The 14431-nt window shown below is 38.8% G+C and overlaps 4 protein-coding genes across 4 annotated transcripts; 2 read left to right on the top strand and 2 right to left on the bottom strand.

The window, feature by feature from the left end:
• Nucleotides 1–577: 577 nt before the first annotated feature.
• LOC140381596 (leukotriene B4 receptor 1) lies at nucleotides 578–2070 on the bottom strand. Its single transcript, XM_072465662.1, has one exon. The coding sequence runs from the start codon at nucleotides 1988–1990 to the stop codon at nucleotides 968–970; it is 1023 nt and encodes a 340-aa protein (XP_072321763.1). The 5' UTR covers nucleotides 1991–2070; the 3' UTR covers nucleotides 578–967.
• An 862-nt stretch (nucleotides 2071–2932) lies between these two features.
• On the top strand, nucleotides 2933–7804 carry LOC140380811 (E3 ubiquitin-protein ligase AMFR-like). The gene is made up of 14 exons (XM_072464727.1): nucleotides 2933–3053; nucleotides 3546–3833; nucleotides 3914–4006; nucleotides 4097–4261; nucleotides 4728–4880; nucleotides 5008–5048; nucleotides 5164–5296; nucleotides 5386–5519; nucleotides 5598–5708; nucleotides 5800–5996; nucleotides 6067–6170; nucleotides 6270–6404; nucleotides 6479–6669; nucleotides 7038–7804. The coding sequence occupies exons 2-14, from the start codon at nucleotides 3582–3584 to the stop codon at nucleotides 7186–7188; spliced, it is 1860 nt and encodes a 619-aa protein (XP_072320828.1). The 5' UTR covers nucleotides 2933–3053; nucleotides 3546–3581; the 3' UTR covers nucleotides 7189–7804.
• Nucleotides 7805–8882: 1078 nt separating this feature from the next.
• gnpnat1 (glucosamine-phosphate N-acetyltransferase 1) lies at nucleotides 8883–11457 on the top strand. The gene is made up of 6 exons (XM_072465019.1): nucleotides 8883–9045; nucleotides 9621–9785; nucleotides 9878–9940; nucleotides 10137–10264; nucleotides 10350–10411; nucleotides 10477–11457. The coding sequence occupies exons 2-6, from the start codon at nucleotides 9632–9634 to the stop codon at nucleotides 10622–10624; spliced, it is 555 nt and encodes a 184-aa protein (XP_072321120.1). The 5' UTR covers nucleotides 8883–9045; nucleotides 9621–9631; the 3' UTR covers nucleotides 10625–11457.
• styx (serine/threonine/tyrosine interacting protein) lies at nucleotides 11251–14132 on the bottom strand. The gene is made up of 11 exons (XM_072465020.1): nucleotides 13915–14132; nucleotides 13076–13108; nucleotides 12941–12994; nucleotides 12772–12869; nucleotides 12636–12696; nucleotides 12521–12557; nucleotides 12390–12429; nucleotides 12270–12320; nucleotides 12108–12180; nucleotides 11931–12021; nucleotides 11251–11666 (listed from the first exon to the last, which is right to left on the bottom strand). The coding sequence occupies exons 1-11, from the start codon at nucleotides 13972–13974 to the stop codon at nucleotides 11593–11595; spliced, it is 672 nt and encodes a 223-aa protein (XP_072321121.1). The 5' UTR covers nucleotides 13975–14132; the 3' UTR covers nucleotides 11251–11592.
• Nucleotides 14133–14431: the final 299 nt, after the last annotated feature.

Raw genomic sequence — 14431 nt, 5'->3', positions numbered from 1 at the left:
AGATATGGCATACACAGATTCAGAAATATGTCTACAATTTGTACTTTTTATCTTATAAAAGGCATGGTCATATTTCTGGCTGGATTGTTATGGTTTGTTTTTTCTCGATAGAAAATAGTTTTGGGCTGCACCATATTCAAGATGATTCAAACAGCTATGATGAGCCTGCCAACACCAAGAGTACGGAGCAGAACTAATCTATTGGTCTATCTATCCAGATAAGACAGTACAATGACAACATGTGATCATTATATTGTACAACTATTTGTACTCAAATTTGTTTTATAATTATAAAATGATTATCTGTGTGAAACTGCATATGAAGCAAACACTATTGCACAGTGGTTCTTAATTTCTTTAAGATAAAGAAAAATACTTGATTTCTGATATTATCACACGCAAACTTCTAACCCCAATGGACAGACCAAGCAGTACCGCTGTTGCCATCTGCTGGTTCGATTTAATAAACAAAATAAACAAACTAGACAGCTGCTGAAATAGCTTTTATTTAGGTACAGCCTATATAACACTAACCATTCTATAAATGAAAAATTATATTATTATTATATAAACACCAGAAGACATTATTCCATTTTGCACATGCCAAGAAAGGGAACATGCTGCTTTTTCTTTTGCAACACACAGGAAGTATGGTTACGTGGTTAGGCCTGTGTCTTGTAAGCACAATGTCTGTACAAAATATCATTACGTTTTATAATGCACATTTCAGATGCGACATAGTACAACAAACATAAAGCTTTATCTTATTCCACTGTGTTAGTAAGTAAGCACTAATATGTATTCAGCTGATCCCAAAGATCATGAATATGAATTTCCCTTCTTGGATCTATTTGTAAAATTGTGATATTATTGGTAGTAATATGCAACTTAGTGAATTTACAAACAATTAGCAAAATCTACACAAATCTGTCTCAACTTAAATTGCATAGGCTTTGAGGAGCAATTATCATAGAAGAATGTCCATTTGATCTTTGGATTCTTGACACACAGAGCTGCTGGACTGGTTGGTCTGCCTCTTGGAGACAAACGACACCTCTCTGTTTCCTTCCCCTGGAGATGTGCTGGAGATGTGCCGGAGGAGTTTCTGGATCCCAGTGTCCCGTATGGAAGTTCTGAAAGAGCGGGCAGCAAACATGTACAGGATCGGGTTCACAGTGCTGCTAATGAAGACCATGGCCCCTGCGATAAAAGCCATGGTGCTGCTGACACTCTTTAGACTCGCCGCCTGTTCTGGGTATGATTTCTCAATGGCAATAACAACAAGAGAGAGAATATTTCCAATGTGATGAGGGGTCCAACAAATGGCAAACATAATCACAACACTGGCAATCAGGATGGTTGATTTTCGCTTTGATTTAAATGTCATCTTGGTGATTTTGCTGCAAAGACATCCGTAACAAATGACAAGTAATGAGAAAGGAAGAATGTAACCCACAAGTGTTTCAAGCAGTACAAACACCAATTCCTGAGTTTCAGATTGATACTGACGGTAAAGACAGTGTTCATCACCTTTCTCTCGATCTACAATTTGTGTTAATATAACTGGGATGCTGAACGTGAATGCTGCAACCCACAGACAGACCAGCAATTGGTTCAGGGCTTTTTTTTTCTTCCAACCCGCTGACATAAGGGGATAGCGAACTGCCACAAAGCGTTCCACACTCATCAGGGTGATGAGGAAAACACTGCTGTACATACATGTATAGATGAGAAAAACCATAGCTTTGCATGTAGGTTCCCCAAAGACCCATGACTGAGCCAATGAGTAGATCCAAAGAGGCAGGGTGATGAGTATCAGCAGATCAGCTACAGCCAAATGCAGGATGAGGAGGACGGTGTGGGAGCGCTGTTTAACATATCTTACGATCGTCCAGATGACCAGCAGGTTTCCAGGAGCTCCAACTAGGAAAGACAGGCCCAGGATCACACAAGGCACTACAATACCAACATCAAGTTCTTCAGAAGCCATTTCCTCTGAGATTGCCTCTCATATGAGTTGTGAGCATTAGAATGAATGTGCTGACTGCGGTGTCTGATGAGAAGGCGAATAAACTTCTGCTCCTTAAGTCCTCAGTTCCTCTTTGACACAAACGCCGGAAATGACATTACTCATAAGGCTTTTTGTTATTTTACAATTATATATGGTTCTATTTTATGTAGGCCTAGGACTTTTATACCTTCAAGGCCCACACACATTCATGCATTCATACACCTGTGTATTCAGACACTGGAGGCAAGGTGGATCAAAAGTCTTGCCCAAGGACACAACAAAAGCTGAGATGATCAAGGAGAAAAGTTCAAGAACCACTAGGCTCCAAATTCAGGTTGCTTACCCCAGGCTAGATGTCAAGCAGATGAGATGAGTCCTTTTAAGGCACTTTTCCTAACATGGCTCCCACCAGACTGACATGTGTATCTCAATTGTTGTTTCCAGAGTCCAGATGACCACAACTGACCACAATCTTTTTTCTACAATGGAACAAAAATTGACAAATAAGGGATTACACCGACACGTAATCAATTGAATTCTACTGAGGCGAATTCCTAGGATACACACTTCTGCTACTATACTGTAGTCTGGCTCTCCTTACTATTTACATCCGTCACTTCAATGTTTTGGGGATAAGTACTTATGTGTGAATTTAAAACGATAGCCTATATTTTACTTGTTATATATATCATTCCCAGTGGTTCAAAGTTGATATGGTCATAAATATGCTTATAGATCCCTGTCCCAAAAAAATAAATAAATAAATAACATCAAAGAAAACATTAAAGACGCCATTTAGAATGCTAAATGTTACGCTTACCATAATTTATAAATAGATCTATGGAAAGGAAACTCTATCCAGGAGAAACATCAAGTGCGCATGACGGAGCTTGAAGGTCTTCACTTCCTGTTGCTGCTGTCCGTCTGCTCCATGGTCTGCTCTGTGTCATTAAACATGGCGTGTTGTTGTCGTCGGTGAAGGATCTGCAGAATGAAACAGACGGGACGTGAATATTAGTGATTCTTAAAATCATCAATTGTTGTAAGTTTTGACTTTACGAGATCAAAGCGAAAGCTGAGGAGTGATTACATGTTTTACATGAGCTCGTCTGTGCGCGCTAACTCGAGTTATGTGGTAATGTTAGCCAGGTAAACAGCCGCTGGCAGGGGCGTCTACACTACATTTGACTGCGTTCGTCCTCGGCTGTTCTGGTAGCTTCGGTCAGATTATTAATATTGTATATTTTTAACATTGAAATTACCATTTTGGTTACTGGAATGTCGAATATGTTCATTTGTGGGCTATTGTGCTGGTTAGGCTAGCCTGTTGGGTTGTTAAGTAGCTTCCTGTAGCCAGCATAGCATTAGCTACATTCGTTGCATTTTGTTGGTGTAATTTCGCTGCGCAAAATGTTTGCTCAGTTGATTCGTTTTCACAATGTCGCCAGACATTGTCTTGGTCTGCGATAACAGGTTTACTATCTGCGATGATGATTGTTAACTACTTTAATCCCGCTCCCCATGTTTACTCTAGATATCACAGGACCCGAGTATTACACTTGCCACCGCAATGCTGCTGTTTTTGGAGAGATTTCCATGGCCCAGCCTGCAGACTTACACAGCCCTGAGTGTGGCATTGCTCGCTGGGAGCATCTTCAGTGCCTATACCACGGTCACAGACCTTGGTTTCGGGGCTTTGGAAGCGGATGAAACGCCTGTCCCATCAGAGGTGGACCTTGATCAGTTGAACAATGACATGAGCAACAGAGAGTTGGCCACCACTGTGTTGTGGTATCTGGTCACTGACAGTCTTTTTGTTTGGGTGGGTCCCACACACTCAAATAACAGACTTGATCTTGTCATCATCATCATTTCATCTTTAACCCTTTTTTATTCTGACAGGTTTTGGTTAATACTTTCTGCTGTTTATTGATGTTAATTGCTAAGATGATTCAGTATGTTGTATTTGGCCCACTAAGAGTTAGTGAGAAGCAGGTAAGTTTAAATGGTTTGTATTGTCTACGTTTGCATGCTTTCTAGAATTCATCTTTGAGTATAAAATTGTATGTCTTAATTCTCCCACAGCACTTGAAAGACAAGTTTTGGAACTTTATTTTCTACAAATTCATTTTCATTTTTGGAGTTTTGAACGTGCAGACAGTAGAGGAGGTGGTCATGTGGTGTTTATGGTTCTCTGCCCTCGTCTTCCTCCACCTCATGGTCCAGCTCTGCAAAGACAGATTTGAATACGTAAGTGTCTTATTTTCTATATACATTTTATGTGCAATTGGAATTTAGATAAAATTAGACAATGATAACACACTATTTATTATATAACATTTACAAAATGAGTTCAAGTTAGTGTCGTCATAATCATGCTTGCTAAATTGAGTAAGCAGAGCCTCGGAGAGCTTATATATGATCCTTCATATCTATTAATAGGTGTTTGGACTTGAATGTTTGGCTCCGGTTGTTGCTCCTTGTATTTTTAATTTGCTTGTTTGTGGAAAAAGTTAATTGTAAAATTGATCAACTGTATTATAATTGCGGTTTTGTATATTTATGTAAAGATTCACTGCAAAAAGCATTCAATAAACATCTTTCTATGTGAGCTAACATCCTTAAGAACGTTTAAGAACTTATTATCATTTTATAGAACTTGTACTAAAGAAGTCAGAGTTGTATAACATTATTTTCTTTGGTGTTTTGTTTACAGCTGTCGTTTTCGCCCTCCACACCCATGAATAGCCATGTGCGAGTGCTATGTTTGCTGGTCTCACTGCTCTTGGACTGCTGTGGCCTGGCTGTGGGCTGTGGACTTCTAGGTGCTTCCCATGGCATGCACACGCTCTCCTTCATGGCAGCTGAGGTGAGAATGTTGAGTTGATCTAACAAATTCAGTCTGAATATTAGAAAAAGAAAGAGTCACGCAGATTAACATGCTGCTCTAAGGAAATCCTAACATGTAAGTAACCTGTATTTGTTTGTTTTTTCAGTGTTTACTGGTGACAGTCCGCACTAGTCATGTCATAATGCGGTAAGTATAGGCCATATTGGTTTTGTATGTAATTCCCCTTGCTTTGTATAGTGTAGTCTACTTTTTCAAGCAGCTAATAAACTAATCGCACTTTGTCTTTTGTGCTTGCTTACAGTTACTCAATTCATTTATGGGATTTAAACCAGCCTGGGACTTGGGAAAGTAAGGGAACATATGTCTATTACACAGACTTCATCATGGAGTTGGCTATGCTTTTTCTAGACCTTATGCACCATATCCATATGTTGGTAAGTCCTGAAAATGTGTTTACTTAGTAATGATTCTGTAACTACTCGGGGTTTGAGCTAATGACTATAAATGTGTTTTTTTTGTGTAGCTTTTTGGTAACATTTGGTTGTCAATGGCAAGTTTGGTCATATTTATGCAGCTGCGTTATCTATTCCATGAAGTCCAGCGCCGCCTCCGCAGACATAAGAACTATCTGCGTGTTATTAACAACATGGAAGCCAGGTCATAATTTATTTATTATTTAGTTTTTTTAATTGCCTTTTGCAGTGTTGTTTAAGTTGAAATAAATTGCTTTATCAGATTTGCTGTTGCCACACCTGAAGAGCTGGCTGCAAATGATGATGATTGTGCCATCTGTTGGGATACCATGTTTACAGCTCGTAAACTCCCTTGCGGTCATCTCTTTCACAAGTAAATGCTTTTAATTTGATGTTCCCAGATGCACACTGTACATTTGATATTTACTTAAAGTAAGTTGTGTTTGTGTAACTTGTTTTCTTAGCTCGTGTTTGCGTTCCTGGCTGGAGCAGGACACATCATGTCCCACTTGTAGGAAATCATTAAACATAAATGGGGATGGGGTTCAAACAAGAGATCCACAGCAAGGTCCAGTTTTGGAGGACAACATTGGAGCTGTAGGGCCAGCTGTAGATGCCAGACCACACATTAACCAACATAACCACTTTTTCCACTTTGATGGTAAGCACGTGAGACTACTTGTATATGGATATGTGCCATTATAGTGTTGTTAAATTTATTTTGTCTTCAGGATCCCGCATTGCAAGCTGGCTGCCAAGTTTTTCTGTTGAAGTTATGCACACAACTAATATATTAGGTATTGCTCAAGCAAACAACTCCCAGCTTACAGCTATGGTACGCTTGTTCATCAAGAAGTCTTAATTTGATTTAACAATTTATGAGAAATTTAGTGTGATCAGTGATAATCATGCTTTTTTTCTCTCCTTTGGTTAGGCCCACCAGATTCAGGAAATGTTCCCACAGGTGCCCTCCTACTTGGTAATGCAGGACTTACAGCTGACGAGGTCTGTGGAGTTGACCACAGACAATATTTTGGAGGGTCGCATCCAGGTCCCTTTTCCAACACAGGTTGGTCAAAAAGTTAATGACTGCTTTATTTTTGGTTGGCTCATTGAATGATGGTGTGTTTTATTTCACTCCAGGCCATTGAACGAGGTCCTGTTCAGGGTAATGCCAACCAAGAGCTGCAAGCAGACTCCAGTGGAGCAGTAGACCAGGCCAGTGCTGAGTCAGATAGTATTGAGGCCAGAGGGGGTCGCTTTTCCAAATCTGCTGAGGAGAGACAGAAGATGTTAAAACAGAGGAAAGAACAGCTGCTTCTGCAAGCACGCAGGTCAGTCGGGTTTGTCCACTACAGCCTTCTGCACACTAGAGGATTGTTTTGTTTTTTTGCCCAATTTTAAACCTGATTTGTCCAGATACGTGGCCAGTGATGGCCACGTATCCTTGTGCATTTGTTTTCATTACAAGGCTGTTTGATCATGTGACACTTGCGCTCTCCTCCGCTTGTAACAAATATTTCCTGAAAGTGTGTAGTGTGGCTGTGCTGCATGGGAGTGTGAGACAAATAATTGTTGCAAAATGCTCTCACGTCTCTGGTCAGAAAAAATTGTGTGATGTCTTAAAATTACAGACTTTTAAAATCCTCCAGTGTGTTCCCCCATCTGTGTTGTGTTTTAAATACATGTTTACTTTTTTCAGGAGATATCTGAACATGAGTCCTGAAGACCAAAGTGAGGACTTACCTGGCCTTGAAGATGATGTTGCCACAGATTTGGACTTGAATGTGCTAAGACACAGAGCAGTTACTGCAGCTACAGAGAGACAAATGCAGAACCACTCTGCACCTTGAAAGTTCTTCAGCAATGCTGGCAAAATCACACATTTTCCTCCATGAGGCACAGAGTTTCTTTGGCCACAAACCTTTTGGTATTCTATCAGTGCTCATGCCTGTACATGCGGTCTTATGGCCAGCAGAGTTCAATGTGTTTGTTGTGAATGGCATATATCTTTTATTCCAGGCTGTGTTTGGATTTTTCTGTTGTGTGCAAGTTCAAAGGCCTTTTGTGTGCTATGTTTTTCACCTCTGAAATTTTCAAATGAGCAAGTATAACATTCAATCTTTGATCTGGCCTAAGTTGGCATGCTTTGCTGTTTGAAATCACGTTACTTTGGTTCCACATAACAATATGAAACTGATTTTAGTTTTTACTGTTTTTGGGGGTGGGGGGGGGTTATGGGCTTGATCATTGTAGATGAACCTCATTATCATTATTGACCTAATGTATCATTTGTATGTCATTTTTTCACTGAAATTTACATTTACAAGCTAATGACAATATGTTTTACTTACCCTGGAGTAAGAGAATGTCACTTTAGTATTTTTGAGCCTTGTCAAATATGAATGTCAGAAAATGCTGTGTGTTTCAACCTTTTGGGGGGGATTTATAAAACAAATATTTTGCAAATGGATGGTAGAAGTCTTCCCCAATCTTCCCCTTATTCATTTGTTAAGCTAAGCAATATGAGAAAACTATACTAAATACACTTGAACATTTTATTTATTTAGTCCTTAAGTACAATGTTTGACATTGGATTTAAATTGATTTAGCTTGGCCAAATGGATCCAAACTGATTGAAAACTTTATTTTTAAGCGTACAATTATTTTGGGAGTCATGCATTACTTTTGTGCACGAAGGTGTCCCTCTGGACACGAATCTTGTACCATTATAAAGTTTACACAGTGATGGATTATTCAAGTTAATTTGTGCCTAAATGGACAAACCTGTAATTTTTTGTCTCAAAGAATGAGTTTACAGAATATTCAATAAACAGCAGTTAGAGCTAAAAACATGTTAATGTAATCGCTGAATAATATGAATAAGCATATAGTTAGACTACATTCACTGATTGTTTTCATGCCGTCTTTATTTTAAAGGCTTGTTTTAGCCTAAATGCTTCATTAGACATGACAGTTTGGGGGAAATGGGGATGAGAGAAGGGATGACATGCAGTAAATTGTCAGTGTCAGGATTTGAAATCAAAACGCTGTGACCTGGCATATGTGCTGCCTCCTTATATGTGCTTAAACTACTCAACCACTCATACGATCTTTAATTCCTTACATGTTTTCTTTTTAGCTGTGTTGTCCGGTTACTCAATCTGATGCCATGATTTTTTATTCCTAAACATATATAATTGTTACTCTGCATCAGCCTAACCCTAGTTGTAATTAAAGACCTTCATGAAGAGGCTCATCAGGACCATTGGAATTTACTGTGCCGAAATGGGACAGGCCTAGGCCAGCCGCTCCGGCACCTAGCAACCAAGACTTGCTGTATTAATTATTCGGACTTTGAACCAAATAAATTATTGTTCATCTCACCCAAATCTTTTGTTTAAAACTGAATTTTATGTTCAGCTCTTGTAAAGAGAGGCTGGAAGAGATGAGGGATATAATAATTCGGTGACGTCATAGTGCTGCGTCCTAATGTTTGCCACGCCCCATGCTGCCACGTCATACACAAGAGCTGTCTAGTGCGGAAACAATTATATTTCCACGCTTAAAATGATTGAACGCGGGGGGCGGAGTTGACGCAAATAATGCACACAAACCTGCATTAAAAGTTCCCCGAGCAACTTAACGCTTGAATACGCGGTACATAATTTGTGTTGAGTCGTCTGTCCTCTTTTTCCTGCGTTGTATTGGTGAGTCCTAAACTGTAAATATGCCTTGTGGCTACATTTGACGTGGGATTCATTAGTTTAGAATACTAAACAAATGAATCCCACCCCAACTCTAGTCTGTCAGCATTTGTGTTTATATGTAAACTACTATGGCACTGGAATGATGAGCTACTCATCAGTCACGGTTCTGTTCACATTTGGTGTAATTTTGTGTTTTGTTGACACCAGAGGTGAAAGTATGAATATAATGAATCAAAGTAGACTTCAATGTTGGTGCCACATTCTTAACTTTATTATGAATGAGCTTCAGTGTTCGTGGTTTTAAATGACTCTGTGTCCTGGTCGTATCTGGGAAAAACACACAATCATGTAACGTGGCTAAAGTCCTTTTGTCATTTGAAGGTCTTGGCACAACGTCATTTTACTATTTGCCTGGCCAAGGGTCCGTCTAATATTTTATTCCTGATTACACTCAATGATATCCGTAGCAATAGAGTTATAAATTACCCATTATAATGAACAAAACTGCCACGTGTATTGGATCATATTACAGGCGTGTCTGCAGTGGGTATGACTTCCTTATTGTAATGTGACAGGAGCCTCTGGAATGCTGCTGGACGAGACTCCACTCTTTGACCCTGCTTTGCTTCAGGAGCTGGACTGGAGCAGCAATACCATTTCCTTTTCACCACCTATCTCTCCATCAAACCCCGGAGAAGGCCTCACACTCAGGCCACTCTGCACAGCAGACTTTAGCCGGGGTAAGCACACCAGAACAAACAATACTTTTATGTGTTATTCTGCTAATTCTGTTTTAAATAATCAGCTCAACTGACCGTCACCCTTGTTTCAGGCTTTTTCAAGGTTCTTTCTCAACTTACCAAAGCTGGGGATGTTACCTCAGAGCTATTTATAAGTAAGTTCACACAACAGAAAAACATGCACTAAGTTTAAATCTAAATTGTTATTTGTGTTTGCACACTTGCATACTACAGTAGTATCTACCCAGTAGCTGTTGTTGGAGCTTGTAGGCTAAATATGTCCCATGGTTACTTAAATGACAAAATGAACTGCAACGAAGACAACTCTGTTAATACTTAGTGTGTTCTTAGAAAAGTTTGATCATATGAAGAAAACTGGAGACTACTATGCGGTTGTAGTGGAAGACACACAACTTGGGCAGATTGTTGCTACAGCTACACTTATCACAGAGCACAAATTTATACACTCATGTGCAAAGGTATGTGTTCTGTTACTACTATTAAAGTGCCTATAATGTATGCTGGAGTGTTTAGATGACATCTAAGTCCATTTTGTATTTGTAGCGCGGCCGTGTGGAGGAGGTAGTGGTAACTGATGTATGCAGAGGGAAGCAACTGGGCAAATTGTAAGTAAATCTGTAATTTTGCTTATGAAACATCTTTATTAATACATTTTTGGTTCTCCACAAAGGCTGGTTGCAACTCTTATTCTACTCAGCAAAAAACTGGATTGCTATAAAATCACACTGGAATGTGCCCCCAAAAACGTCACCTTCTATGAGAAGTTCGGCTACAAAGCGTCAGAGGAGACCTACATGCAGTGTAGGTTCTTTGACTGAGATCAGAGCAGCTGTACCACATGGACATAACACATGCTCAGCCAAAGCAACAGCTGAAGAACATACCGACTACTGTAACCATGGATTACATCCAGTGCATGTTTGCAAAAATACAGTTGTGTATTTTTTACTTAATCGTTTAACAAAAAATCATATGAAACGGTGTCTTAAATTACAGCTTTATAATGTCATCACTAGATTCAAAGGCTGTCAGCTTTTGTATAAAAAGACAGTCACCAAAGAAAATGTATTTTTTCTGGGAGGGATTGTACATTTGCTAAATTAGTTTCTTGACTAGTTTTTATATTCATTATGTGGGGAATTGAGACATTTTAATACAAGGGAATAGAAGTGATTTAGCAGTTTATTTAATCTTCTGGTTTTGTAATAATAGAAAATGCTATTTAATAACTTATTTTAAAATGTCATGACTGTAAAGAAATATTCTGTACTTTTAATGTTTTGTGGTCAAAGAAAGATGGTACTTGAAATCATAATACAATATTACCTTAAATTGAATGTCTTAACTCACAGCTTGGAAAGAAATCAAATCATGAATCGGTCAGACTTGTTTATTAAGCAGCAACTTATTTTCCATTTCTTACTATTAAGCCTGATATTAGTCCGTTCTCCATAATCCTATACTCCCAATAAAAGGCAATTGTAACTCCTCAACTTCCCTTTTTAGTTAAGCCAAATGCCCTTTTCTACACATATTCAAGTATTGAAAGTGCATTATTGCAATACTGTCCCGCTGCAAATGCAAAATGCTTTAAATACTATAAAACTGCAAAAAGTCGCCCTTCAGTGCATACAATGAAAAAAAAAAGAAATCCCTGCAAAAACTCATGTCTCAGACATGAGCCATCATCCCCCATCCCTCCCCGTACAAAAAAGTTCAAATATCTACATTTTTAATCCCATTAAAAATGTAAAAAAAAGTGCAGTACGCCACATTTACACCAAGCTTATCCATTCTGTGCAGCTGTAACCTGCATTGTTCCAAAATCCTCATCTTCCTCCAGGCTGCGTTTACGACTCCCTGTAAAAGGACGAGGTCAAAAAGTTAGTATATCTTTATTTCAAGACCAAGTACACAAGAGTTTTGTGGTCTATGTTGTACTAATAGCTTCCATTTTTTTGTTCAGCAAATGGCAAGTCTGTATAGTCCATATATTATTTGATCATTTCACTAATAGATTAATCTCTTCGTTGCAACCCCACTTGATTTCAAAGCATAACTGAAGTCATGAGCACATATAAGTTTAGCATTTTAAGTAAAATGTATATTTGTATATGTACATACCTTGAACTCCAGCTTGCAGGAAGGATCTGCCCAGTTGCATTGGTGACATCATTTTAATAGTTAATTTGGCTAAGTAAATTGCTTCATATTCCTAAAAAAATGATTGACAGAATTGATTGTAACATGCATGTTTGGGTCACGTTAATTGGATAAATAACCATAAATCGTCATCATTACTTGTAGTTGATGCACAAAGCCCACATTGGGGTTGATGCAGAACCTCCTGTCCTGAACATGACTAAATGCATCCCTACAAGAAAGATTAAGAGCAGCTTGTATAAAAGGCCATCCACACTGTTCTTCTACATGACACATTGTGATATTAGTTATTAAATGTACCTGTATTTAATTCCAAACGTTTCCATCAGATATGCAATCACTAAGGCAGCACTGTTCAAAACAGAGATTAAATAAAAAGCATATTGGATTATGAGTGAAATATTTAATACCAACTCCCACCTTCTTGATATCCCCGCATTTCCATGAACCAGAACCTTTCCTAAAAAGAATAAAAATATATATAATCAAATATTATAACCATGTGTGATATTTGAAGGAAATGTTTTCCTCAAGTATTTGTGAATACTTGCCTCCGGATGCTAAACAGTTGTCAATAAATTCTTTAGTCTGTTGACAAGACAATATAAGTGACCAACTGTAGTGGAAACATCACACAATGATCAAGATGAATGCAGTTAAACTCACCATGGGGAAAAATCTTATTATATTCTCCACTGGTTTGTCTGCAATGTCTAACACCAGGTATCTGTAAATCAAAAACACCTTCACACATTCATACTGTAATAGCTGAATAGCACATTAAATATGCAAACTGACTTACCTAAACGTATGTGGAAAATTGGGTTTAATAAAATTCGCCTCAATATCTTGACGCACGCACACAATGTGTGTTATACCGTGTCTTTCCAAAATTGGCAGCTACAAAATTGTGATGCATTATTAGGTCATACATCAACAAAACCAGGTAACAAGGGGCAAAAAAGTCTTACCTTGCTTTTCATGGCAGCAGAATAGGGACCCAAAAATAGCCCTGGTAAAATCTCCTGAAGTTGCAGGCATAAAGTTAAGTTAGACAATTATGGCGTGCAGAGGAAATGCTTAAAAAAAAAAAAAAATACACAGACCTGCATTTCTCGTCTCATTGGGTAAGCCCAGTCCTGCAAGAGACGGTTTGAAGGGAAGTTTATAAGCAGTAGTGGGAAGTGCACTGCAAATGTAAGTCAATCATAAACACTGCTGCCATTTGGTTTTTCTTAGTATAACATATCCATTAAAATTATATTCAAAGTAGGGTTGTCAGCAGTATTACAAATCAAATACTAATCAATACTAAAACTAATTTTGTTAACATTGTGATGTCAAAATTGGTATTGGATATTGATTTGAACCTATTCCTGACTCAACATTCTTTCCCGCCCACACTTCCTATTGGTCCGCCTCGGTGAGTGACAGGTGGATTTAGCCAACTGCAATGAAGTGTGATCTTTCAGAAGAAGAAAAGGACTTAGTTACCGCTTCTAGGCTGTATAAAAACAAGACGAGTTACATAATGAAACCAATCAAGAACGTCGTGATCTGGCTCCAAAAAAATTGTGAGTGCAGATCAACTCAAAAGGTCAAATTAAATCATCCAAAAAATCTACACAATTACTGTAACGTGCGATATTTCCCCCCTGTACACGTCATCTGTCATCCAGCAGCTGTCCAGGGCCAGTAAACGTAGATCAGTCCCATAGAACAGTTAGCTTAGCCGAGGTGTAGCTAACACATCTGGCTGCAAGTTTACACGCTGAACTGCCAGAGGCGTTTCACTAACACAGGACAGACACTACTATTCAATGCGTGGGTATTAAACTATATTGCACTTATGTTTCTGTCGCTACTGGTTGCAGAGTTTGAGCACAGAATAAGAAACCCGCGCCCAGATTGCTCCGGCAGTAACAGGAGACGCGTTAGCACTCACTAGAAGCTCCTCCTCAGTCGCAGGCAGGGACGGGAACTGGAGTTTGCTCTCACCGTCCATCCCTGCGGTGAAGCCAGATACGGTCGAGGCGACTTTTCACGGATGCAACGCTCTGATTGTCCCAGTTAGCTCATAGTTTGATGCAGCCTGTTTTGCGGATGCACATGCATATCCGCCATGCTGCCCCCTGTCAGCTTTGTCACGTGACCGCGCGAGGGACGAGCGCGATGGCGTCATCTAGCGTCAAGTTCACAGATCACATGGACGTAGTACATGAAATCATTCTTTGTCCCGGACATTATATGTAAAAAAAAGGATGGACGTTGAATCAACGTTTTTGTTTTTTTTACTAAACAAAACTGAAAGCTGTCTCTTTTAAATTAATTCATAGAGTTTACCCCACTAATCAATCTTTGCTAAGATATATTAAAAAACAATTGACCCTAACTCCACTTTTTGTAAAAAAAAAATACCCTGAAACAATTATTATTAGTCATCTTTTTTGGAATTGCACTAT

Source organism: Eucyclogobius newberryi, unplaced genomic scaffold (assembly GCF_026437365.1).
Source record: "Eucyclogobius newberryi isolate DKJ021-1_F unplaced genomic scaffold, fEucNew1.0.hap1 SCAF_5, whole genome shotgun sequence".
Lineage (NCBI taxonomy): Eukaryota > Metazoa > Chordata > Actinopteri > Gobiiformes > Gobiidae > Eucyclogobius > Eucyclogobius newberryi.
Note: the sequence above shows the minus strand (reverse complement) of the source record. Positions and strands in the feature narration are given on the sequence as shown.